Here is a 25,713-nt window from a genome sequence, read left to right as displayed (position 1 = left end):
AAATCTGAGATAAGGATTTTTTTTTCAGCTATTTAGGATTAAATCTCAGCTTTTTTTCTGAACAGGCTGTAAGATTTTCCCCAGGCATCTCTCAAATGGGTAGCTCTTGTCTGCAGCTTTTGTTAGGAATACTAGAGAACACACCTGTAGCTAGGAGAGCATTCAGGCTTTCCCAACTGCAAGCTTATGAGTGATATTGCTACAAGCCAGCAAATTACAGAGCTGGTATTTTGTCTCCGAAGAACTGTACTGTTTTCATTGGCTTGGACGATGGGTTTTAAGGTATCTGAACACAAACAAGTTACTATGAGCTAAGCTATGGTGTGAATTTACAGAATGTCAGTTAACATACAGTAACTGATTGTGTACATGCTTGTAGCCTGTCTTTGCATTTATCCTGGAGCATGAGTAAGCTGTTCTGGGCCTAGAGCACACTAATCCAGGGTCGTAAGTGCACAACTTTCATTCTTTTCTTATGATTTATTCATATGTCTTCTGAATATTTTTTGGACCCTGGGTGGCAGAGTTAACTCGGTGTTCCATTAAATTCATTCTGCATACTAGAAAACACACAAAAACAAGTAAACATCCTCCAAAGACAGAAGTTAGTAGCTGTTGGAGATCTATACGGTAATTTGCATGGTAAACTTCCAGTAAATTTGATCTTCAGCTACGTGGAAACTTTCATAATAACGTGGAAACTTTCATAATAAAAACCAAAGCCAGCCATAATGGCCTAACACCCTTTTCGGATGAGGTTATCAACTGTATGAGTAGAGGGGATGGGATCGCGGAGGAGAAGGTGTAAATTGTTAATAAAGTTAAGCATACACAAAATGTGGCATGCGGCAATAGTATCAACAGAAACAAGCACGTGGATTGCTGAATTAAGATTCAAAATACTAAGCAGTTTCCATAGTCTTCCGGATTTTAACTTAAAATTGAAACCAATTCCCTAATCTGTTAAATTTTTATAAAAAAGCCTTGTTTCTGCTTTAGGTTAGTCTTCTGTTAAACAGGAAACTTCTCTAAGTGATCATTCAGGTGTTTTGCTGGATAGTATTCTGTGCTCCTTACAAAACTGATTATTTCCCCCTACTTGTTGAATAATCTTTGCCAACTTATTTCCTCCTTAGTTAAGTAATACTTTCTAGATACTTTTTAACTTCTTACTAACAGCAGAAGGCAGATGTTATGGCCAGTAATGTATTTCCTTAAAGAAGAACTAAAAAAATATAACAAACCCAGACCTCCAAAAAGTACATCTCCTTGACAGCAATTATTGGCATGCAAATAAACAGCATTATTATACAAATTTACTGAGTTGCACTGTAATTTAGTTTATCACAAAGTTAGCAATCAATACATTCTTACAGTCCTTTTCTTGGACCAAATAAGAAGACATTAATGGAACTTTTTTTTTTTTTTTTTAAAGCAAGTCCTGTGCACAATATTTTTTAGACTACTAAGGGATTTTTTTTCCCCAGAGAGTATTATTGAAATTAAGCATGGTCATATTTGTTATTACAGTGGTTTGAAAACTGCATCACTATGGGATTACTAGAAAAAAACCCTAATTTTTAAAATGTAAGCCTACTTTCAAATATGCATTCACTTAGTAATATTTGGTCAGATGTATCAGTAATGGAGACGGAATCTCACTCAGAGAGAGACGGAGAGACAGAGAGAGAGGGGGCAGGCAGGAAAGAGAGAGAAAATGAATTAAGTGGCCAGCGATGCACACAACATACACTTTGGTCTGGTGCTAAAAGCAAGCCAAAAACCACAATGCAAGTCTGTCCTGGTATGAGACAAGAACTGGGTTTCATCAGATTGGCAATTATTCAAACCCAAGAATGGACAGCTGCTTTAAAAAACAATTTGAGTTTCCAAACTGCACCCCACTGAGGCAGCATTTTTGTGTTGGATGAGCAATGGAATTTGGAGCATTTCATATCCTAAAATCTGACAAATAACACAGAGGTGGATTGAGAAGACATTGCTGTGAACAACTACATACATACTTTCTTCATGAGGCTCAGATAAAGATTTAAGAAAGTTTTGACAGACCCCAGAGTTGCTTTTTTATGAAGTTTTCCACTTCTGTAGGAGTGGAATCTGACCAACTGTTACCTTGAGACTTGTCAAAACAGATTAGTCTGTTATTCCAGGCAGGCCAGGATGAACTGAACTGCTGCACAGCTGCCTTCACCCAGTCACAGTGCTGTTATTTCACAGTTGCGGAGACATCTGTTTCAAGCAGACACGGCTGATTCAGAGGAAGGCAGCAACACGGGAACATTCAGCAGAAGAGATGTTGGCAGGGTTTTACTATCTCCAGGTTCTTTCCTCAAAATGCTAGATCAAGTCACAGTGTCAAAAACCACTGCTGAACTAAATCTCTCCCAGATCATAAATATAAAAAATAAAGGATAGATTCCTTATGAACACAAGCTCGTATCTTTAATTATTTTCTTTTCTAAAACCAAGTAAAAAACCAGACACATTTTCATAAACGACAAAGGTAATACAGCAGGCAGGAGTCACTCTGATCACATTGGGGACAATTCCTTTGTAAAATCCATGAATTCCTTCTTTCCTTTAAAGACACAGAAAAACATTTAGTTTTAATTAATGTCTTTTGATAGAAATCACACATAAAACAAAGCCTAGCATTGTTCTTCTCATGCTCTCACTGAGAGAGGTACTTCAGGTTAGGAATAACAATTTTAGAATAATTTCTTACTACAGTGTTTAAAGAGCCATAATACATCAAATCTTAACCCACCATTTTCTCTTCTGAACATACAATAGCATTCTGTAGGTCAGTTATTTAGCCTAGGGTTTGGGTGTGGTTTTTTTTTTTTTTGTATTGTCTAAGTAGGAGGCAATTAACTATCTTTCTTCATGCCACAAGAACTGGTTAAAATAACTTAAAATTTCTGCAGCCTCTTCCAAAAATCATTTACATATTTAATCTCACCGAAGCCAGCAGGGCTGAAAGGCTTGGTGGTTTTGGGTCATGTAACAGCAAGTGAGCTGAGGGTCAACACAACTAGGGAAAGTCAGCATTTATTTTCACAGAATTAAAGCACCTCCTCCAGAATTTTGGTTCCACTAGCCAATGAATGAGAATCTAACTTCTCCCAATTTGAATCAGAGTATTCACGTTAGGGCTGTTAAAAAGTTTCAAAGACTTTTAATCTCAGCTCCCTGTTTTCCAGCTTCACAGAGGCCTAGGACACCTGGAGCAAGGAGTACAGTTAACACGGGTCCTGGAAAGTGCTTGGGTGTGGTTTACGCTACCCTCCCTAGGGCTCTAGGTTGCACTTGTTGAGTACAGTAGTGGCCCCAGAATGGCCATATACATTCACACTTTATCAGAACTAATAAGCCTTCCTATGGACTGCAGCACTAAAGGGCACAGTGCTGAGACATCAGAGCTATTTTTGCTTTGAATTGGCTTCAGTCAAAATGGTTGCACTGCCTCTGAGCCAGGGGTAACAACACAGCCTCATTCACTCACTCAGGTGGCACCTCTAAATACCCCAGGAGTTAGCGGACTCCATTCACATCTCTCTAGCAATACGCTGCAACCCAGAAACATTGTCCAAAGCAAGAGTAATATTGGTTGCATACTGCAAAGGTGACCAACCTTAGTAACCACAGAGTTCTGTGGGAAAACTCTCACATGCCCTGTAGAGCTAAGAGGGTTTGTGAGAAGATACGCATAGGTGTGAGGTAACAGTTCTCTAAAGGTCCTATGGGAAGCTGAGACTACAAATGCAGTCAGGCCCCAGGGTAACCCAGGGACATCAGTAGAAACAGCTCTGGCTAGCTCACTTCCTCCTGCCAGGAATTCAGACCGGCCACAACTCTCAGCAGCACAACACTCCTGTCATATGTGGTAATCTAAAGCAGTTCAAGTGAGACTTCATTGTTTAAGAGCCTCAAAACAGCTAACTCAATGTTATTTTTTAACCTGTAAGTGAAATTTGCTGGGGAAGAGAGAAGGAAGGGAGAATAAACAACACAAGCCTGCAGGCTAGCATTGACCCTCTCCTATCTCCTCCTTTGTCCTTAGATTATTGCTATTAGTGGCACCTTGCACAAAATGACTTTGTACAGCTAACAGTTTGTTTGCACTGAGCTGCGCTGGTTCTGCAAGTCACCATGGAAGCCAGTAAAAAAAGTTCTGATTCTGTAAGACTCACTTTCCAAGATGTAAGTTTTTAATTCTGCATGCCTACCTCCATGTCCTGCGGATCACATCAAACACACCAGAATACGTATTATGCTGATCTTGAAGACGAGCTCGCACAACTTGATAGGGATATGTTGCTGTCACAGCGAATATTTTGGATGCAGCTGCCATCATTATGTATTCCACAGTGTTCTAAAAGCAACAAAAATTACCAGGCTTGCCTTAAGTATGGTTTAGATTAGCCAATTTCCCAAAATCTTATTTGATTTTTAAATGCTGAACTAAACAATACTCTACATTTTTCCTCCTTATAATACACACATTCAAAAAAAAAGGCGATGTTTACTATACACAGTGCTACAAGTAATTCATTGTAAAACGTGTGTTGTGCCCTCTTATTCCTATCAAGTGAAACACTTCTTGCAAAAGTGACTACCTTTGCCCAACTTGCACCTGACCAGTTTTCCATGTGTTTGAGACCACCACCTATGGTTCCACAAAGTATGACAAAAAACATTCCTCTCTCTAAAATTCAAAACAGTTGCCGAACTAAGAAGTTGGTTTCCCTACAGGAAAACAGCGCTAACCAGTTGCTTGTTCCTAAAAAGTGAAAAAGTATTATTTGCTTCTATATATTCTACATTCCAATTAATGTATCAATATTTTGTACATTTGGCTGTTCTACGACCTAGACAAATGGAATAAAGTTCCACTTATTCACATGCCACAACACATTTTTATTCTCAAGAATCGTACCAATTTTGTATCTGATACTCTGTTTCTATATTTGTTGTATCTCAGTTTCAAATCCTCATATGCCATGAACTGAAGGGCTCCATGTGAAGTTCCAAACAGACCAGGCACAAATCCCTAAAAAAAAGGAATAAAACAAGGTTAAACAGCAATGCACAAAAACTACACAACTTGACAGAGCTCAGCTTATACACATACATATGCACTTCATTACTTTACAAATTGCAACTGCACAACTGTCACTGTGCAGTATGACTCAAAGCCAGTTCTGGGTTGGTATTCTTAACGGCAAGCATCACACAAAAGTGTAATAAATATTACTCTTCTCCAAATGACATACAGGCTAAAGACACCTAATGAGTGAGCAAGATGAAACAAGTGGCCTAGGGACTCCACCTCACAGAGCACAAGCACAGGTCTTAAAAAGCTGGTAACATGGACCAGGATTGTAAGAATACAAATCAAGCTGCAGTCTTGCAAATGTGCTGCTCAGTGCCTGCCTCTTTCCAGGCACTGACACTAAGCTCTTTCTTTAGTTCCCACTTGAGACTGGTAAGGCAATGACAGAAGCTGGCATCTCAGTGAGGAGGGCCATCATGAGTAGAGGCACTAAAAAATCCTTGTGATCAAGTCCTGGAGATAGATATGTATGTGTGTGCATGTGTGTGTGTATATATAAATGTGTATCTATGATATGTATACATTTCCATGTAAAAAATGCATGTGTATATATAGAATCATAGAATCATTTAGGTTGGAAAAGACCCTTAAGATCATTGAGTCCAACTGTTAACCTAGCACTGCCAAATCCACCACTAAACCATGTCCTCGAGCACCACATCTACCTGTCTTTTAAATACATCCAGGGATGGGGACTCAACCACTGCCCTGGGCAGCCTGTTCCAGTGCCTGACTACCCTTTTGGTGAAGAAGTTTTTCCTAATATCCAACCTAAACCTCCCCTGCCACAAGTTGAGGCCATTTCCTCTTGTCCTATCGCTTGTTACCAGGGAGAAGAGACCGACCCCCATCTCGCTACAGCCTCCTTTCAGGTAATTGTAGAGAGCGATAAGGTCTCCCCTCAGTCTCCTCTTCTCCAGGCTAAACAACCCCAGCTCCCTCAGCCGCTCCTCACAGGACTTGTCCTCTGGACTCTTCACCAGCTCCGTTGCCCTTCTTTGGACACGCTGCAGCTCCTCAATGACTCACTCACTCACTCACTCACACACACACACACACACTCTCACACTCTCTCTCTCTCTCGCACAGTGGAAAGTTGAAGGGCACAGATGGAAAGCTAACTCATACAAGGACTTATGGATGATTTACATCAAAGAACTAAATCTAAGAGTCAGATCAGTTTGAGTGCATTCCTCGCCCTGCTCAGAGCATATCCCTAGGCAGCCCAGCAGAGGTGACCAAAGGTGTAACAAAGCAGCCTGGGAAATTTTCCCCATTTGTAAGAGGCAGTAATAGACAGTAAGAGTATAATATGAAAATAATATACAGAAAACTTTTCTTTCAAAAAAGTTGAAATGAAGGGGGAAAACAGGTATTTTCTGATGTGTTTCTACAAGAAAGAGAAGGCAGGAGATCCTTTAGGAGCAGGACTAGCTCAGTTGAAAATGAGCTGACAGCTGCATGGGTTCTCAGAAGCACTAATTCCCTTTTTGAAGGGTTGGTCACTTACACTGGCAAGATACAAATAAACGGGGAATTAATCATCTTGGCCAGAAATGGCTTAAGGGAGCCAAAAGCTTGCTTAGAACTGTTGCAAAGGGACAATTATAATGGAGTAAGTGATCAAAATGTGGGTAAAAGGACTCAAAAGAACCAAAGTTTTCCCCAAAATACTGGTATTGAACAGTTTCATCTTATTTCCCATGATCCATTCAGGTAAGACAGAGCAATTAAAAGATGTGTCCAGACACAAAACTCTGTATCAGACTAAATCAGAAGCCCAGAATGTTGAATAAAGACTCATCAATATACTACTAAGAGGCCAGAGAAGCAGAAGAAAAAGAGAATGGATCCTGGTAGGAGTCCACTGGAATAGCATAACAGGACAAAATGATAAATTATTTCATAAACTCCTAACTTGCAGAAAAAAAAACCTAAAACAACAGCAGGCATAAGAATTGCACAGAGCTTCTACCACTTCAGAGATTAGCGCTCTCTCTGCATGCTATAGACTTCTTAAGTTTACAATATTACAGCCATTCAGCAAGTGATTTTTAGGATCTCTTTGATAAATGAGGATTAATTTCTTCTCACAGTAGAAAATAATGGTCGTGAATTAATCATCATGAACTGACAAATGGCATTAAGGGCTAGCTAAAGAACCAGAAAAAACACTTCCCTAAATGAAAACAAGTGGAATTAAACCAAACACCTATATTTTGTCAACTGTGAGCATAATCATAGAATTTTGTGAAGTTTGAAGCCAAAGGGCCACAACAGAGGGAAAAGGACAACTTCAGTTTTCAGAAATCCTGGATCAGAAAAGAAAATTAACCAGTAATATAAAACAGAAGAGGAGGAACAGAGAAAAACAAAACTATCGAAAATATCAAAGAAAAAATTATCTAGGTCAACAGAACAAGGAACAATATGAAATTTATGTAGTGTGATAGCAGGGAAAATCTTCACAAACGTTTGCCCATGATTAGACAGTAAAACTGTTAAAAGACAGAGGAAGTAATTGCTCTCTACTTGGAAAGAATTAGAATGATGTATTTATATCATAGGAGAATGAGGTAATATTTTCCCCACCAACAAAAGAAGAATATTAAACAAAATTTAAGACTGCTAAACTCTTAAATTTAAGCCAGCAGGTTTGGATAACTTGCACCCAAGAGTCCTAAAGCATCTGCTGATGACACTTGCTAAATGAGTACCAGCACGCTCTAAGTCTTGTGCTAATGGGGAAAGCTTCCAAAGACTGAAGGACTTTTAATGTTGGGCCAATATTAAAAAATGCAACTGTTGGCCAATGTGCCTCAGTAAAATAAGAGCTGGCCCAGGCTTCTATTGATCATACAAAACAATGTGTTCTTATGGAAAAATGTTTCAAAGCAAAACTGATTTCTTCACAGTAATGAAATATCTTGGCTGAGGAAGTTTTTGAAAGATATTCCTACTCTATTTTCTTATTCTTACAATTTTAGACAAAAATCTTTCTTGCCACAGAATTTGATAGAATTTGATATTTATTTTTCATCTATAATATGACTGTGAAGATAAATTTTAAAATAATTTCACTTTATGCACTTCTTGTTTTTTTTTACTTTAATATGCAAAACATATCTTTAGAAGATTTTTGCCATGAGGGCTTTACAGGATCAATGGTTGCTCAAAGAAGTCCTGTTTGAATTCTCTTTTGGAGGATTAGAACAACAGACAGAATTAAATATATCATTAGAAATTTAAATGGTAAAGCATATAATTCTGAACAGTAGACAGTGGGAGAAAAATTGTATTTTAAAGTTGGCTTAAACAGCTGTAAGCGACAAAGATCCAGGACAAGAGAAAAATGTCCTGTTGGTTAGTGTTTCAAAGGTCACCCATCACAATGAAAAGGAACATAGGCAAATGTGTATAGTGGAAGTAAAGTAAGGAACAGGGCTCATTTGGTGATGTGGTACTCACATTGCTGCCTGAAGTGTTTGAGAGCACTCATGCCAGAGCAGCCTCTGCTATATGTTTCAAAAGAATGCAGCAGATTCTCCTTGTAACCTGCTTAGTGTTGTCTTCATTTGGGTTCTCAGTGTGCCAAAGACCAGTAGTATCAGAGTGCCCTGCTCTGACAACTTGTGCAGAAAGACACTGGAAGTATGCCATTATCTCCCTATGCATCTTGATTCCTTCACGGTGAAAAACGATACCATCTTTTATGTGAAAGTTATTTATGCTTCTGTCTCTCTGTAGAACCTGGGACTAAAGTTAAAATCATGATGGCCAAATCTCAGTGGATTTTGCTATATACAAGTATAAAGACAGAGAAAGTCACTTAGCTTACAAGCTTCACATTTGCAAGAAGAGGAAAAATAGCATAAGCAAAAGCATAGCACAATAGAGCAAGTTATGTGCCTTAGACATTAACGAGCACACATTACTGCTAGGATTTCTTTGTTGTCGTTGTTAGCATACTGCATTATTCTTCTCAGTCATGATGACTCTGTATTTTCCTTTAATTTCCGTACATTTTCTGCACTTCCTGTTTATTTTACTGTTGTCTGTTAAGCATTGCTCTATTTCTAATTGCTGCTTCTACATCATCGCTGAAAGAGAACGAAACTGAAAATACAAATACAGAAGCATGGAGGCCAGGAAGAACGTGAGTTGCATTCTTGATTGATGTTTTAATAGTCAGTCACTCTAGACTAGACATCTAAGTTTCCCAAGAGCTCAGAGATATTTTATGTTTTTCTGAAAGTGCCAACTCCTACAATCTTACGATTATGTTACAATGTTTGGTCTCTCCTGCCTTACGCTTGGAAAGAACGATACAGCACTCTTAACGTGGAGATGGTTGCATGACATTCAACTTCATGACAAAGCAATTTTTAGAGCTCAGATCTCCAACAGATCTATAGGCATATTCAAATTACATAATCCCAAGCTGTTTTTTTCCTCAGCCTGGTGTGCAGCAGAGCACCTCTGTCCCCAGTCATCTCGGGGACGGAGGCCAAAGCACAAAGCCTAACGGATGGAGGGTGGGGAAGATAATTGACTAGATGATTATTGGGGTAATCAGTGAAGGAAAGGCTCCTGTCTTTTCAAAACCAGGCCAAGTTCAAGAAGAACAAGTTATTGAGGAACCCAGCTTCAGATGAACTATAGTTCAATGAATGAACAATACCCAACAGAGCTAATAAAGACAGCTTTGATCCCTGCTAGAAAGATCAATACATCCTGACATTACTAGTCTTGTGCCCCAAAGGACTGAAAGGAATTGCTCAGACCAGTAACAGCATCTTGTGCAACAGTGAGCAAGGTATGGAATTGCTTGGACAGAAATACCACTCTTTAGAAGACTAATCTCAAATTAATCAGAAAGAAACTACTTCCAGATTTTATTTCCAACTTGTGGTGGTATTCTCCGAGATCCTCTTATTTGCTATAAGGAACTCTATCTGAAATTAAGATTATGAGGAAAAAGAAGACATTCGTGTGCACTACAGCTCCTGCAACTCAGGGCAATTAACAAAACTTCAGCCGTCAAATTTCAAATAAAGCAAGAAAGAGAAAAAATGAAAACTCCCCCAAAACACAGAAAATGGAGGAAGGCTGAAGCATGGACAAGTCAAAGAGTCACCTGAAAAGGTGCCTTTTCCCCCATACAAACAAGGCTGAGAGAATCCTGACATCAAAAGAAAGTTGATCAGTGTGCAGAGTTATGTAGGTCACTCAGGACCTATCTAGGTCACCTTCTTTGCAGATTTAAGCAAGTAATTTGCTCTTTCAAAAGAAGTAACTGGTTTAGTTCCCCACTTGCAGATTAACACTACAAAGAAGTGTCTAGTGCCCAAGGCAACACACGCTACATGCACAAATAATCTGAAAAGTAACTCAATCGAAGGACATCTTAAACCCTAACAGATGCAAGAAATTAGGACTTATCTACCTGGAACAGAGCAGACATTCAGGCAGGCAAATCAGAAATCCTGACAATTTCAATTTAGGAACAAGCCTTGTTCCTGGTGTCAGGATTCAGCATTCTTCAGTATGTGGCATACTAGTCTTTCAGCATAGGAAGGATTGTATTTTTCATTGCAAATAAAAAGAAGTTAATGTTCAGTAATCAGGACAATTCCTAAGAGATAGCGTTCTTGTTCTATAGCATTACTTGCAGGAGAAGAGCCAGACTGAACTGAAATAGGTTTCTTCACACCTTCCAGGCACTGATGAATGCATCTTGATGTCATGGCCTGAAGGAAGGAGGCGGCAAAAAGTCCAAATCCAGTTGCCATCTGTTTCCCTAAATTAAAGGGAATAAAAAACCCACACATACGCAGACCGTATTTAGAAGTCTGCAAATTTTATGGATCTAGAGATGACAGATTACAGACCTCAATAACTAGAGGGCAAATGAGCAGTTGTGAAACCATCCATTGTGGAAGAAAAAATTAGCAACTACTTTAGTCATATGTTATGTTCCACAAGATGTCAAAAAGAGAGAGATAAGGGATGAAATGGAAGAAAGCACGACCAGCAAGATAGATTATGCTATTGCTGGCCTCCTTATCCAAATTCTAATTATAGGAAGACTCCAAAAAATTAAAAAGCAGTTTGTAGTTTACTCTCACCCAATAGAAGATGGCTTAGCCATAAAGCTTACACTCTATTCTTCAGTGATTTCCTATATTTCAACAGCGTAATAGCTTTTCTTCTGATTAAGCCTTTTCACTGCAGTTCTTTAGTGGGAAAGAAGACTCACAGAATAAAAGTGAGCGAGCTAATACAAAAAATGACTTGCCTTTTTTTTTAGACAAGTATTTACAAGTCTCACCATGCTGCTGAGTGGTGCCAACCAATCTTGGAATTTTTCTTAAATTTTATTACCTTATATAAGCCACGTATGCCCTCCATCTTGTATATCTTTATAAGAGCATCAAACATTCCTCTATACTGCCGCTTTGATGGATCAACACCAGCGTTATATTGTAGCACAAGTCGTGTCTTCGTTACCCATATTGGGTTTGTAATACAGAGAGTCATGGCTCCTGAGAACAGATGGAAGTTAGACATTGTTATGCCAAGTCCAAAGCTTGTCCCAGTTTGTTCAGTCCAGTGTAACACAGGCTTCTACAATGACAAAACTACTTATCCTACAAGAGTATTCATATTACTTAGAACAGGCAAAGTTTATGCCCACCATTGTTCCCTCTCGCTGCCTTCAAAGCTCACAATCAAGTCCAGCCTACTCCTGCTGGGGGTACCTCTGTAGAGCATATGGCTTTTTGCACATTCCTAGTACATCCCCTTTTTTGCCTCACCTTTCCACAGTGTAATCTGTAGTAGATAGGAAACATAAGTAATTTCTCAATGTACTCCTGATTGTCTGAGTCATTCTTTGGGTATACAATTGTTCAAAATTTAATGGACACCTCAGTCATGAGAAATTTGTTTAATCATATTGACAGGTTAATAGAAGCAACCTGTTATAGCTTTACAGATTATTGAAAATACAGTTGTAAAATAACCCATTACTATTTTTCACATCAAACAATATGCCTTCTATTTCAACATTAAATGAATGCTCCAACATCCTAATAAAAAGTCTTCTCAATTGCCTAGATTAAATACAACACAGAAGCATGTACAAGAACATATGTTAGAAACTACATATTAACAGTCTTGCTGATAGAGTTGTATTTTTCAGATCCTTAGTTTCTAAGAAAACTTGGACCATAGATAAAGATTTTCAAAGACCAATGACGAATTCGCTTATTCTATTAACTTCAATAGGCCTTCTCTTTTCCAGGCCTAAGTGTTAAACATTTAATGAGTTAACAAGCTGATATCAGCAGATTTATACAGTTATATTTTGGGACTCAGTATAGTACTAAATATGGAAAATGCTTATACACAATGAAAACAAGGTCAAAAGGTATTTTGACAACTGCTATTTCTGAGCAACACTGAAAGACCACAGTGATCCATCTATTCATCTTAGACATCATTAATTTATTTACAGACAATAAATGATTGCATTTGGACCTGAACACTTACACTTGCCACCTGTAAGAAAAAGCAGCACTGACACACAAAGGCAGGGAGCAACATATGGAGAAGCTAGCAGCAAACATTAATCATCTTTGCATTTAAACTCACCAGCCTCTGCAGCTGACACTAGGTGTTCGGTTGCACTGAGACTTTCCAGCTTCCCTTCCTTCTTGTAAGCTTTGATGGCATTGTAACTGGAAAATGTAAAATGTATTTTGGCAACGGTGAAAACAAATCTACATCACTAAAAAAAAACCCAAAACAACAAAACACCTCACTTAAGATCACGGAAAACATTAGGTAGTACACAGCCTTTGAAAACAGATATCTAAGCAAACTATCTTTGTTTAGCTGATTAATTGATCTCTGAGAAGTTAGCTCTTTAAAGTGAACTATGGTAATACAAATTTAAATTGATAAAGCATTACTGTCAGTATCAATGGGACTGCATCTTGACACAGCTATCAGATCTCAAGAATTAGCTTCTAAAAGAAACCAGCTAGATAGCCTCCTTTTTCTTGAGAGCAGCAGGGACAGGTATCTATCTTCTAGCTCAGAAATACACTGAGCTTTCTTCTCTTGATTCAGTTTCCAGTCTTTGTGGATTGAGAAACTGTCAACAGGAGCTGAACCGTCAACAGGAACCTACAGCAAAGCTTGAGGACTGAAGTACAACAATAACAGAGTCTAGACAACTGACAAGTGACGTTTGCATGGGCATACCAACTAACTATTCCCTAAAGTGTTTCAAGTAATAGGGATCACCAGTAAATCAGGTCACAGTTACACAGCTAATAAAGTAGAAAAGACTGAGTATTAAAAAACAGGCTTTATAAGCAAAGCTCATCAACTCACAAAAACAATGAAAGAACTGTCACTAAAATTATTAAAAAATCAGTTAAACATTTAGCTTTAGTAGAAAACTTTATCATGTTCTCTAATTCTTAACACATCAGTTTAGGTTTTTATTTTTCGTAAGGTTTTAAGCACAATGTATTGACACTTATAAAGGATTCTTCATGAATGATGTCATCATCTCTCAAGTTCCTTAGTATTTTCACAGCATCCAGGGAATGCACTGTACTTGACAAAGCACCAGGTCTCTGACTCAAATTGCTTAAACTCTAAAACAACAAACCATAATAAAGGGTAACAGACCTGGACTTACTAAAAGAATCACAAGTTTATAAGCCACTTAGCACATTTTTATACACGCGCCAAAAGAAGATGCAGTGTATATCTGAACATTGCATTGCACAGGGTACAACACATTTTACAGTTCTACTTACAAGAAAAAGTAAAGTCCCCAGGAAGCCCCTGCTCCCAACATGTTTGGAGTTACCCCTTGATATAAGCCTCGTAGTCCTTCATGCTTCCAGACAGTGGTCATACAGTGGAGAATTCCATTGTATTTTGGCCTCAGCTCCAGTCCATCGCTTACTATGAAAGAAAGAAATTATACTGAAAAACTTTTCAGGAAGCATGAAGTTCAGCTCTGTAAAAGCCACCACAGAAGTACACAGCCTCCAAAGCAAGTTGCAAATGAACATGAAACCTAAGTGATCAGCTGCATTTTAAACATATTCTTTTAAAAGTATGCAAGAGTTGGGATTTACAGCTTTATAAGTCTAGAGTTAAAGAACTTTAAGAAAAAAAGGAAAAATAAGCAAAAAAAAGAAAAAGAACTTTTAAGCTCTGCAAAAGGAAAGTTCCCATCAACCTGACAAGGCTAAATAAATACACTGCTGTGCATTTTTGGTGAGCAGCAGCTTTGAATTGAAGTTTTCTGTCTCTTCTTTTTAGCGCCCCAGCAATTTTGCATCATATTTCAAGTGATACGTGTGGGGTCTTTGAAAACACATTTCTATAAGGAGTTTAGACAAGCCCCAAATAACAACTCTTAAATTCAATCTTCCTCTTTAAAATGTTCTACAAAGATCTGAATATTTTGACCGGGTCATGTCTTATTGATTCCAAAGTCAGTTTTTAGCAGAACACTGAAAGGTTATTTCCATCAAAAATTCCCGTGCTCTCCTTCTATTCTCATTGAATGGATTTGCAGGAAAACACCAAATGCATACGCTTCTCCCACCCAATAACCAAACAGCTGGTTGCCCAAATATTCAGAACATATCACTGTTAAAAGGATAAAAAATATGCAAGTTTTGTTTGACAGATTTCATTTAGAACACAGACGTTCACACAACTGATAGTGGTAACTACTATTGCTCCTACCATAACAGCAAGAGAGTAAGTTGATTACTGATGACACGCGTGATACAGTGCATGGTGAGATGACAAGAGGTAGCAGACACAAGCTGGAACAGAGGGAATTCTGACCAGAACTTTGTCTCCATCAGAGTGGTCAAATACTGGAACAAGTTGCGTGAAGAGGCGTCTTTGGAGCTACTTAAAACTCTAGCAGACAAGACTCTGAGCAATCCATCTAAGCAGACCTTATCTGAGTAGGAGGTGAACTCTCTTCTGACCTAAATTACTCTATGATGCCAACACAGCAGCAGCTTTCATTTTTAATATAGACATAAGGCTTGATTGCATTTTTACTGAAAATTAATCTCAAAGTTTTACAGTCACCGTAGTTTTTGTGTCCCCATCAAGATTAATCCTGGTAATCATGAATTTCAGCTGTTTTCTGTTCTGTGCCACATTTATTATCATTCTCCTTTGAACTCTGTGTACAGCACCGTATGTTGTGACAGACTTCAGGACTAAAGACAAAACGCCTTTTCTGAACACATTTGACAAGGCCTCAACACCTTGACAATCACTCAAAACTAGAACACAAATTAAATGCCTCTTTTCTCCTTCCTGAATGAACAATGCTAGACCTTTTCCAAAGACCTTTCTGAATTTTTTTACCATGCTGCCATTAGATCAGGTTTACAAACACATTAAGCAACACGGGAAATTGGAGACCCGAATGCAAGTCTGTCTGTCAATGACGCCGCCGAGAACCTTCACAACGTTGATTTCTGATATCGGCTCTTCCTGGTTGAAGACAAAACACAGGAATTGTTATTTTCAACCCAAACAAGCATGTGAAAGTAAGTGACCTCCAGAGGTCACCTAATCCAATCCGCCGCTCAAAAGAGACCTAATTAAATCAGGTTACACAGGGACAAGTCCACTCGGTTCCTGAATGTTTCCAAGGCTGAAGAGATTACAGCCTCTCTGGGTAACCTCTTCCAGTATTTGATCACTCTCACAGTAAAAATCCTTTTTCCTAAGAAATAATTGGAATTTTCCATGTTCCCGCTTGCGCCTGTTCCCTCTTCCCCTACAATTATTCACCCCGAAGAACAGTCTGGCTTCACCTTCTCTGTTGTCGTCCAATCACATAGTCATAGACTGCAATAATATCTCTCCTCAGCCTTCTCTTCGTGAGGCGAAACCCATCCTGTTCTGTCAGCCTGTCCTCCTGTCACGTGCTCCAGCCCCTTCACCGGTCTGGTGGCCTCCACTGGAATCACACCAGCATGTCAATGTCTTCCTTGTACTGGTGAGCCCCAAACTAGACACAGTACTTCAGACGTGGTCTTACAAGTGCAAAATAGAGAGAAAGGAGCACTTCTGCTAGCTACGGTCTTCATAATACAGCCCAGGATGTGCACACACTAGGGTATGCAACAAAGTGTTTAAATCCAGCTTTGCAAAAAGTCTGTTTGGAAATGTAATGCTTTAAATTTTGTAAAACTTCTCTGTGATAGTTCATTATTTGTTTTTGAGATCTTAAACACCCATGTATCCATTTAAGATAACAATCCAAAGATACAGCAAAATGTTTCAACCTCTATAAAACAGAATATGATAAAAGGGCAACGTTTTTCATATTAACAGCAAAATCAATAGGGAGAAGCTGACATGTTTCCCTGCGTAAAAACAAACAAGTTAGAGTTTTCTGCAAAACCATACCACTACTGTTAACAACCAAGATTATTATTAAACCATTGTTAACGCTTCGAGTGTTGAAAATCTTTGGTATAAAGGTGTACTTTGAACTTCAGCGTGGGACAATCCGCCTGTTAAGAACAGACAATCTTGCTGTGTCCTATGACACTGGTGGTCATGAAAGAGAGGGAAAAGCCTGGCCAGCTCTCTAAGCTGCCCGACAACAGCCTGCGGCACACAGCACATTTCACAGTCCCTAGGCATGACAGGAAGACGAAGCTTCGGGACAGGGGGGAAGGGAACCGGAGGCCGTCCCTTTCAGCCTACGGCCTGTTATCCCAAGCCCAGCGCCTGCTGTCATGTAGCCGCACACAGGCTTGGTGAAAAACGTGCGGGCTCGTTTGGCTGCCCTCTCCCTGAGAAAAAAGCCGGGAGGTCACTGGCTTGGAAACGGCGAGCTCGGTGAGATCGGTACGTGTCAGCACAAAGCACGGGTTGTCTTTGCAGCCCCCCGCGGCAAGCGCTGGGGGCAGCCGGGCGGGGGCTCTCCCCGCGGCGCACCCACCGCCTCGGCAGGCGCCCCGGCCCCGCGGGGGCAGCCCCCGCCTGGGGCACCGCGGCCTTGCGGCGCAGGGCCCGCAGCCCCCCCGGCCCGGCCCGTGTCCGGGCGGCCGGTGGGGCCTCACCTGCGAAGCGGATCTTGACCAGGTCCAGCGGGTGGAGCACCAGGGTGGAGACGACGCCGCCGCTCAGCCCCGCCGCCAGGTTCTCCAGCTGCACGTGGCGCAGGAGGGACCGCACCGGCGGCGGCGCCGCCGCCGGCTCCCTCACGGCGCACGCGGGCCCCTGGGCGCTCATCGCCAACGGCGGCGGCGGCGGCGCGCGGGCAGGGGGCGTGGCGGTGCTCCGCCCCCCTCCCTCCCTCCCCCCGGCGGGCGGCCTGCCTGCCGCCCTGGCGCCCCGGGGAGCAGCGTCGCGCGAGAACAGCCTGCCGGGCGCATCCGGTCACGTGCGTGCGTGCGTGCGTGCGTGTGTAAGTGCGCCTCGCCCGGCGGCGCGGAAGCGGCGGCGTGTGGGGAGGTGAGGATGCGGGTCAAGGTGCTGAGCCGCAACCCCGACGACTACGTCCGTGAGACGAAGCTGGACCTGCAGCGCGGTGAGCGGGGCGACCGGGGGGGAATGGAACCCGGCCCTGCCGCGAGGGCCGAGGGCAGCTGCCGCGGCGGAGGCAGGCAAGCAGGCAGGCAGGCAGGCAAGGCGCTGAGGCGTCCGCCGGCCCTGCCGCGCTGCCCCGGGGGAGGGCGCCAGCCCGCTCGCTGAGATCCGCGTAGCCCCTGACGGGATGCGGTGCTCCCGCCGCCGGGCTCGGCCGGTCGGCGGAGGAGGCGGTAACGGTCGCCGTGCGCGTGCGCCCGGGCGGCCCGCCCCGCTCCTCGCGGTGCCGTGAGCTGTTGGGGCTGCGGGGGCCTTCCCCGCCGGCTGCTGCCCCGTGCCGCCGCCGCGGGGCCCGGTGCCGGGCGGCGGTGTGCGTGCGGCAGCCCTCCGCCGAGAGAAACGCTGGCCGCCCCGCCGCCGGGCCTGGCGGCTGCCGACACCGGGATTTGGGGTGCCGGAGCGAGGCCTGGAAAGGCCGCGAGAGGTGGAGTGCGGAGCTGGGAGGGCCCGTCACCGTCCTGGTACTCCGAGAGTACTTCTAGTGTTACCTAGGTTACTCTTAGGAATTTTTTGTGCTCACTACTGTTTCTTTCCTGGTACATCTCATCCCGTTTCTTGCATATCCCTTATCGAAACTGGCAAAAATCATGTAGTTCTTACACATTTTTACATGCAGCAGTTGTAGCCTGGTTGATGAGATGGTGACTTTCCATGCTCTGTTCTGCTCATCCTCCACAGAACTGATCTTATACGGCCGTGCAGCTTCACCTCTGTAACACAATAGAAATGAGGTATAGTTTCTACCTAGTGTCAGAAATAAAGTTTGTAAAATGGCTACCCTTTGTCAGAAAGAGCAGGAGTAAAGCTCTGGGCATCTTGAATGCACTAAATCAAACTATTTTGAACAGGACAGTAGACCTGTATTACTTTAAATTGCATATGCTTTATTATTTGATTGATTGAATTAGAGGTAGGTGTCTATGTTGTGCAAAGTAGCATCATAACTAACATTTTCTAGTTATGTAATTGTGGTTATGTACTTATAACATGGAAAAATATTATTGAAGTGACCCACTGGGACAGTAGTTGAATACATCTTAATTTTCTAAGTGGGATTTGTGTGTAAGCTGTTAAATCAAATTCGCTTGTCATATTACAGAGTGATACCCAACTCCATTTCATCAGAGATTTTTGAGGTTTTGATATGCATTGAATAGTCTTTGGAAACCAGCAGACTGAACTAAGTGTCATTCTTAATGAGTGATCTGTTGTCAGTTGCTCTACTGACTTTTCAACCTTTTTGCATGAAATGGAATGAGAGAGACAAAAAACAGAAGCACAATGCCAATATCCACTGTCTTTCTCAATTTATTGTAAGGTATATCTATGCAGGCAGATGCAGAGAGATCCTTGCTTGAAGCTCGTTGGATATAAATGCTCCTGTTTGGGAAACCAGAGAGTGTTAGCAGAGGACCAAGCTAGTGAAACTCATGAGTCTTGTTTCTGAGCCAGGGCTGGCTTGCAGCTGACTAAGCATGAAGAAAGCTAGGTTGCCTCTCTTTGTGCACGTCCATGTAGCCGTGTCCTTTCTGTGTATGTTAGAGTTTAGTGGTAGGAGGTTGGTATTGTGGGTATTTGGTTTGTTTTTTGGGGTTTTTTGTTTGCTTTGTGGTTGTTGTTTTCTTTTTAAATAATAGTTGTAAGGTATCTGCAACTTCCAGTTTGTTGTGTACATTCATATCCTCCCTTGAAAAGGACATCAAATAATTTCAGAGTTATTTCAGACTTTATTAACTTTGAGCTTGTTAAGTGAGCATACTAATGATCCCACAGACCCATTTCACAACAGGAGGAACGGTGAAAATCTTAGTGTGGCAGGAAAGTCAAAGAGAAGAGCTTCTGAATTCTGCTTACTTTGAACTACACTACATACTATGGGTTTCTAATGTGTGTGTTACTGTTATTGCAGTTCCAAGAAACTATGACCCTGCATTGCATCCCTTTGAGGTTCCACGAGAGTACACAAGAGCTCTGAATGCAACAAAGCTAGAACGTGTGTTTGCAAAACCCTTTCTTAGCTCACTTGATGGCCACAGAGATGGAGTTAATTGCATGGCCAAACATCCAAAGAGTTTGTCTACAGTGCTGTCTGGAGCTTGTGATGGAGAGGTAAGCTGCAGTTACAAACCACAACAAACAAGGTACCTTTCTTCCTTCTTTTCTTTTTTTCTTTCTCTTTTGTGTGGTTTTTTTTTTTTTTTTTTTAAATTCCTCCTGCTTATCTTTCTCTCTCTTCCCCCCCCCCCCCCCCCCCCCCCCCCCCCCCCCCCGCAGGATACCCTGTCTTCTCTCAGAGGGTGCAATTTACCCAGTTTGGGGCAGTGTTTCTTAAACTGCAGATTGTAATCTCCCAGCACACAAAGGCAGCAGCTTTCAGCTGTGAGCAGAGGGTGTGACATTCAGTTCCTCAGGGCGGAGCAGTGAATGTTAATATTTACAGTCCGTAGTGATTGCTTTTTGCTGCTCATGCGACCCCCCCTCCTCCCCTTGAAGAAGTTAAACTGCTGCAGATTAAGATTACGTGAAGTCAGATGAGTCAGTTGCAGAAAAAAATTACCCATCTTTCCTGTCTTCTCTGTCCTCTCTCACCCTTACATTGTTCATTTGATGCTACTTGTATATTTTAAAGGTGTCTTCTGGGTAGCTGGTTGCTTTCTGCTTTTTATAGAAGGTGTGTATGTCATGCAGTAGTGTAAGGGAGATTAACCTTTTCAGAGAGGAGGGGAAGGACTTTATATGAAATGTTGGCCAGATCTCTTATCCACTGATAGAGTGAGTAAAGTACTGGGTACTATAAATACGTAAGAATATAGAAACTGATCTCCATTTCTTTGTTTTTTAAATGGGCCCAAATGCTTTGAAACCGAAACCTCTGTGAGAGGTGGACATGTATATAAAATGTAGTACAGCAACTGGACTGAAAACATTGTTGGTTCTGAAGGCTATTTGCTTGCGCTTTTCTCTTTAGAGGGGTATTTTTTTGCTAAAATTATCACTGCTGCTGTCTTTTAGCAAGAATTCTAGTTCAAAAATAGGGGAATGCAAAGATGCGGTAAGTATACAGCTTGGGTGGGCAGGAGGGGTAAGAAGGAAAGAGCTGCACTTCTAACTTTTTTTTTTTTCCTGAGAATGGAATAATTAAGTAGTTTTAGCATTATAAAATCTGGCCAGTGTTCAAGCCAGCTATGCCATTTTGTTACAACATGTACTTGAATCTTGTATTTCAATTATGAACTGCAGTTGTGGGCTATAGAAAACTTAAATAACAGAACACTTTTCTGTTTTTTAACAGGTTAAAATTTGGAACTTGACCAGACGACAGTGTATTCGTACTATACAAGCCCATGAAGGCTTTGTTCGAGGCATGTGTGCTCGTTTCTGTGGTACATCATTCTTTACTGTAAGTATAATGTGTCTCCTTAGTACAGTGTAGCAGTACAGAGTGCCTGTTCACCATCTGTTTTCCAGTGAGCAACTTACTCTCTGCCGTACAATATTTAAATATTGTATGAATACGTTTATTGAATTTGTCAGTCAACCTGACATTCTATTTCTGATGAAATTTTTTTTGATGCTGTGGTATGGATGTTATTCAAGCTTATGGAAGGGATAAATACCAGAAAATTACTAACGGATGATCATGTAATTAAAACTTGAGTAAACTAGTTTTCATTAAAGTAGTAGATAGATTCTGTTCATTGAAAGATGTACAAACACTTAAAAAAGTAACTATTTGCATATACTGTGATTAAAGATAAGCTGATAAAATGAAGATGGTTCCATGTGAATTAAGCTTTATTAACTTATATCAACCACAACTGATTCAGTTGCCTGTGAACTGTCTGGAAATAGTATATCTTCCTGTTTGCATTAAACCAATTCTAAGATGGTACAATAAAAAGAATTAGTTTTGAAGACTAGAGTGTCCTATGCCCAGCTCAAAAGAACCAAAACCTCAGAAGAGCTATTTTCACTACTATATATGTATCTGTTCGGCAGTAACCAAGACATTGGTGCCTTATCAGCGCTGTTTTAGCCACAAATCCAAAACACAGTGCGATATGGGCTGCTATGAAGAATGTTAAATCCATTCCAGCCAGGCGATGTACATGTACCTTCTCAGTTTCTAGAGAAATCTTATGACAAGGAGAACTAATCTTCAGGTTGGAGGTATAAAAGGGAACAGTGAACAGGCAGGAGCAAGCACCTTACTTTTGTTAGTCATAGATCATTCTCTTTTGAAAGGCTGCCTGTACTTAATTGTAAAGCACATCTAGTAAAATAAACAGAATATATTTATGTAAAACTGCACATGCTTTCTCCAATATTTCCAGGTTGGTGATGACAAAACTGTGAAGCAGTGGAAAATGGAGAGCCCGGAATATGGAGAAGAAGAAGAACCTATTCATACAATTCTCGGAAAGGTAGTAAATTTTCCCACATCTCTTCTTTTGAATTAAATTTGAACCAATTCTTATCTAGCTTTTGGACGAGAGAGAAATAGTTTGGTATCACCTGTTATTATAATGGGTTGTAAGGTGATGGCATCAAATTTCATAATGGCACTTTTAATGTATCTTCAAGTTTTTATTACATTTATTTTACATGTAACCAGAAAGGAATATCTCAGGAGCCATCAGAGACTACTTAGATCTGTCTCTACTAATCATCCCTTTCCTGTGAACTGGTTAGATCTTTCTATAGTTTCTTTCTCTTCAGGTGTGTATTGTCAGTGCTTAGTCTGCATTAAATAACTTTCTTTTCATGCCAATATCTCGCAGACATTCAATACAAAATTTTAACTTCATGTCTTTCTTTTTGACAAAAGCAGACTAAAAATCTATACTTCAGCACTTTCAATTTATGATAAGCTTATTTTAAGAACAACATTAAATGCTTTTTGTAAATACATAGTTTGAAACTCTTTAATTACTCTAACGTCTATGGAATCTGTTCATGTCCCCATTGAAAATTTGTAGTTGTACCCTTAGAATTTCCATTTGTTTTAAAGTCAGCCGGGACTTTGTAAATGGGCTTCTAATGCTGATTCTGTTGTAAGTTAACAAGAAATGCGGCATACACAATAAGTGAGTACACAGAAAGTTAGTCTGTTTTGTAAGGGTACATCTGATAAGTCTTAGTTTCTGGTAGCAGTGGTGAGTTGTTTTTCAGTAATATAAATAAATAAAAACATAGCAGAATCAATATGCAATGACTTGTTGATCTTTTTTTGTAACAGAGCATACTTGGATATTTATGTATACAATTGGTTTTGTAAATTGTTTTTGTTTTTTCTTTTAAAGACAGTGTATACAGGAATTGACCACCACTGGAAGGAAGCTGTTTTTGCCACTTGTGGCCCTCAGGTGGACATTTGGGATGAGCAAAGGACAAGTCCCATGTGTTCCCTGACATGGGGTTTTGATAGCATAAGCAGTGTAAAATTTAATCCCATTGAGGTAATGTTTCTGTTATATGTTGGAAGTCAATATTTTTGTTGATCAGTATAAGATCTAAACTATATTAACACCATGTTTAATGTTTTTTTTACCAAATTTAGATTTTGATATGTGTTTTAACATCATATTTAGGGGGGTGTATACATATATTTTAATGGCTATGTTGCTTTGGAATGTAGTACCATATATTTTCATCTTTTTATCTTTTTTCTCTGTTAGTGGGGGAGAGGAGAAAGAAAAGTAGGGTAGTCTCTGTTCTGCCCACAGTAATACATATCCCGTACCTCAATCATGCATCATAGCGGTTATGTGGCTGTGGAGCTCTCATCTGTTCCAGTGCTGTACTCCCTGTGATCAAGACTTCTGCCCCTCTCCATGGCAAAACAATTGTATTTGATCTTCTACAGCAGTTCCTATATACCTCTTGGCTGGGCTGTGTTTATGAGGAATTGCTTGTTACTTGTAAAGTAAAGAGGACTGGGTGGATTCTGAATCTTACAGGGGAAGCTATTTAAAACGTTTGTGCTGAATAATTAGCTGCACAGAAAGAATGATGAATGTATTTCCTTGACTGAAAAAAGAACTATTCATGAAATAGCTTGGGTATCTAATGTAGGCTGTTAACTGTACTCTAGAAGTGTTTAGAAGACCATACACACTGCTTTTATTTTTTTTTTTTAGACATACCTTTTGGGAAGCTGTGCTTCTGACAGAAATATTGTGCTATATGATATGAGAAAATCAACTCCATTAAAGAAGGTAATTTTTTCTTTTCAACAGAAGCTTATGGCACTAATAATCATACTGAATATGTAAATAGTCTGTAACTGTTGATAACGATAAAGGGAAGCTCTGAACTGTGAGTTCACCTAGTTTTCATTGTCTAATTTTCAGTCTTTTAACTGAGTTTGAATTAATGTTGGGATTTTTAGAAGGGCCCTTTTCTGCACTCAAACGGGCTGTAATGCTCACTGTGTTGTAATTCTTGATAAAGTGCCTGACCTGACAGCAATTTCACAATAAGAATTTTATGTTCCTATATTGTATTCTGTCTGTGTATGTGTGATTTTTTTAAATTTTTTTTTCTTATCCTTGCCAGAAGGAAACAAGGTAACTTCTAAGGCATTTCCTTTCCACCACTGGAGAGCCTTGCTCTGCATTTGAAAAGGTGTTTTTCTTTTGCATGGAGATAAACCCTCCCCTATGCACCTAGTATAAACATTCAGAAATCCTTTGTAGTGGAATCGGAATTGTGTTTATATATGGAATTTACCAGTGATGTGAAGATTCCTATTTATCTTTAAGAGAATGTATGTATGTATTTAAAACAAGGAGCCAGTAATTCATAACACACATATTAACCTTGATCAAGTTCAGTAGTTTTGAGCCCCAGAACTATCTTAAAAACTTTCTTCTTGAAATACAATATTCTGGCTTGTTAATATGCACTCAGTGTCCTTCTGGTATGTTATGTACTGTCTGCAATGACACTGGTCTGATATACACTAGAATGGTACTTAATTATAAAATGTTGTTGGCATAACTATTTCTTTCTAGTTATAGTTATAACTGTTGGCATAACTATTTCTTTCTCTCCCTGTGCCCCAACAATTTTTAATGAAGTTTCATTTGGGCCACTGAGACAGTGCTTATAAAAAATTGTCAATGATTCCAGTTGGAGACCTGAATGTCGAAATGAACACAGCCAGTGCTGTAGATCTGCGGTTACAAGTTAAAAGGATGTAGTTCAAGCCTTGTGAACCAAGTTGGAATCTTAACAGAATTTTACATATGTATATATGCTAAATATGTAAAAACATACATACATGTGCATATATAAAAATGTGTTCCCATATGTATATATGTGTCTCTCGTGTAGTAAGCAGCATGCTTAAGCGCATTTCCTGCTGTAGGAGTAAAACACCAATGAATACTTCCTTGCATCTGTGGATACAGTACTGGGTTTCCTGCTGGGATGGGGGTGATTCTGCTGTGGAGAGGCAGTCAAATGTCCATTTCTGCATTGAGAGCTGAGAGCTCTGTAACTCCCAACATAAGGATGCTGCTTATTAGAGGTACTTTACCTATGTATGGGCACTGGCTTCTAGCACTGCTGTGTTCCTGGTGTTTGATCAGCAAAGCAGCTCACACGCTGCCCTGAGTTTGGAATTCAGCGGGAGTCCCTTCCTTAATGGAAATGGGAGTACAGCTTTTCACATCATGAAGCAGTAGCTTTCTTGCCTGTTTGTCCTGTCTGTGAGTTTTGAAGTCTTAAGTTTCAAAGAGGGATGGGTAAGATGGTGAGGTGCTGCCTAAGTGCAAAATAAGTAGTCTAAAAAAGCTGGAAAAAGATGAAGTAAGTACTCCTGTTGCGTGATGAGAGGAAGATGTTTTAATAGAAGTTGGTGTGCTTTAAAACTACAAGTCATTCTTGTGCAACCTGTG

The 25,713-nt window shown here is 40.4% G+C and overlaps 2 protein-coding genes across 4 annotated transcripts in view; one reads left to right on the top strand and one right to left on the bottom strand.

Annotated features, from left to right (window-relative positions):
- Positions 1-833: 833 nt before the first annotated feature.
- SLC25A32 (solute carrier family 25 member 32) lies at positions 834-17,603 on the bottom strand. The gene is made up of 7 exons (XM_082321894.1): positions 17,281-17,603; positions 13,975-14,125; positions 12,794-12,879; positions 11,522-11,682; positions 4,961-5,074; positions 4,251-4,396; positions 834-2,599 (listed from the first exon to the last, which is right to left on the bottom strand). Exons 1-7 carry the CDS (start codon positions 17,450-17,452, stop codon positions 2,464-2,466), a joined length of 966 nt encoding a protein of 321 aa, XP_082178020.1. The 5' UTR covers positions 17,453-17,603; the 3' UTR covers positions 834-2,463.
- DCAF13 (DDB1 and CUL4 associated factor 13) overlaps positions 17,595-25,713 on the top strand; it is a 25,915-nt gene continuing 17,796 nt past the window's right edge. For 2 of the 3 annotated variants that reach the window (XR_014229187.1, XM_082321598.1), the window contains exons 1-6: positions 17,595-17,750; positions 19,719-19,918; positions 21,102-21,209; positions 22,144-22,233; positions 23,113-23,268; positions 23,950-24,027. Coding sequence is in view for 2 of the 3 variants with exons in the window: in XM_082321598.1 (XP_082177724.1) it covers positions 17,681-17,750; positions 19,719-19,918; positions 21,102-21,209; positions 22,144-22,233; positions 23,113-23,268; positions 23,950-24,027 (702 nt within the window). In the remaining variant the exon portion in view is untranslated. Of the gene's footprint in view, positions 17,751-18,329; positions 18,541-19,718; positions 19,919-21,101; positions 21,210-22,143; positions 22,234-23,112; positions 23,269-23,949; positions 24,028-25,713 lie in introns of those variants that run through there. The other variant, XM_082321599.1, reaches the window with a different exon arrangement.

Source organism: Platalea leucorodia, assembly GCF_965183815.1.
Source record: "Platalea leucorodia genome assembly, chromosome: 1".
In the NCBI taxonomy this organism is placed as follows: Eukaryota; Metazoa; Chordata; class Aves; order Pelecaniformes; family Threskiornithidae; genus Platalea; species Platalea leucorodia.
This window is presented reverse-complemented; position numbering and strand designations above follow the sequence as displayed.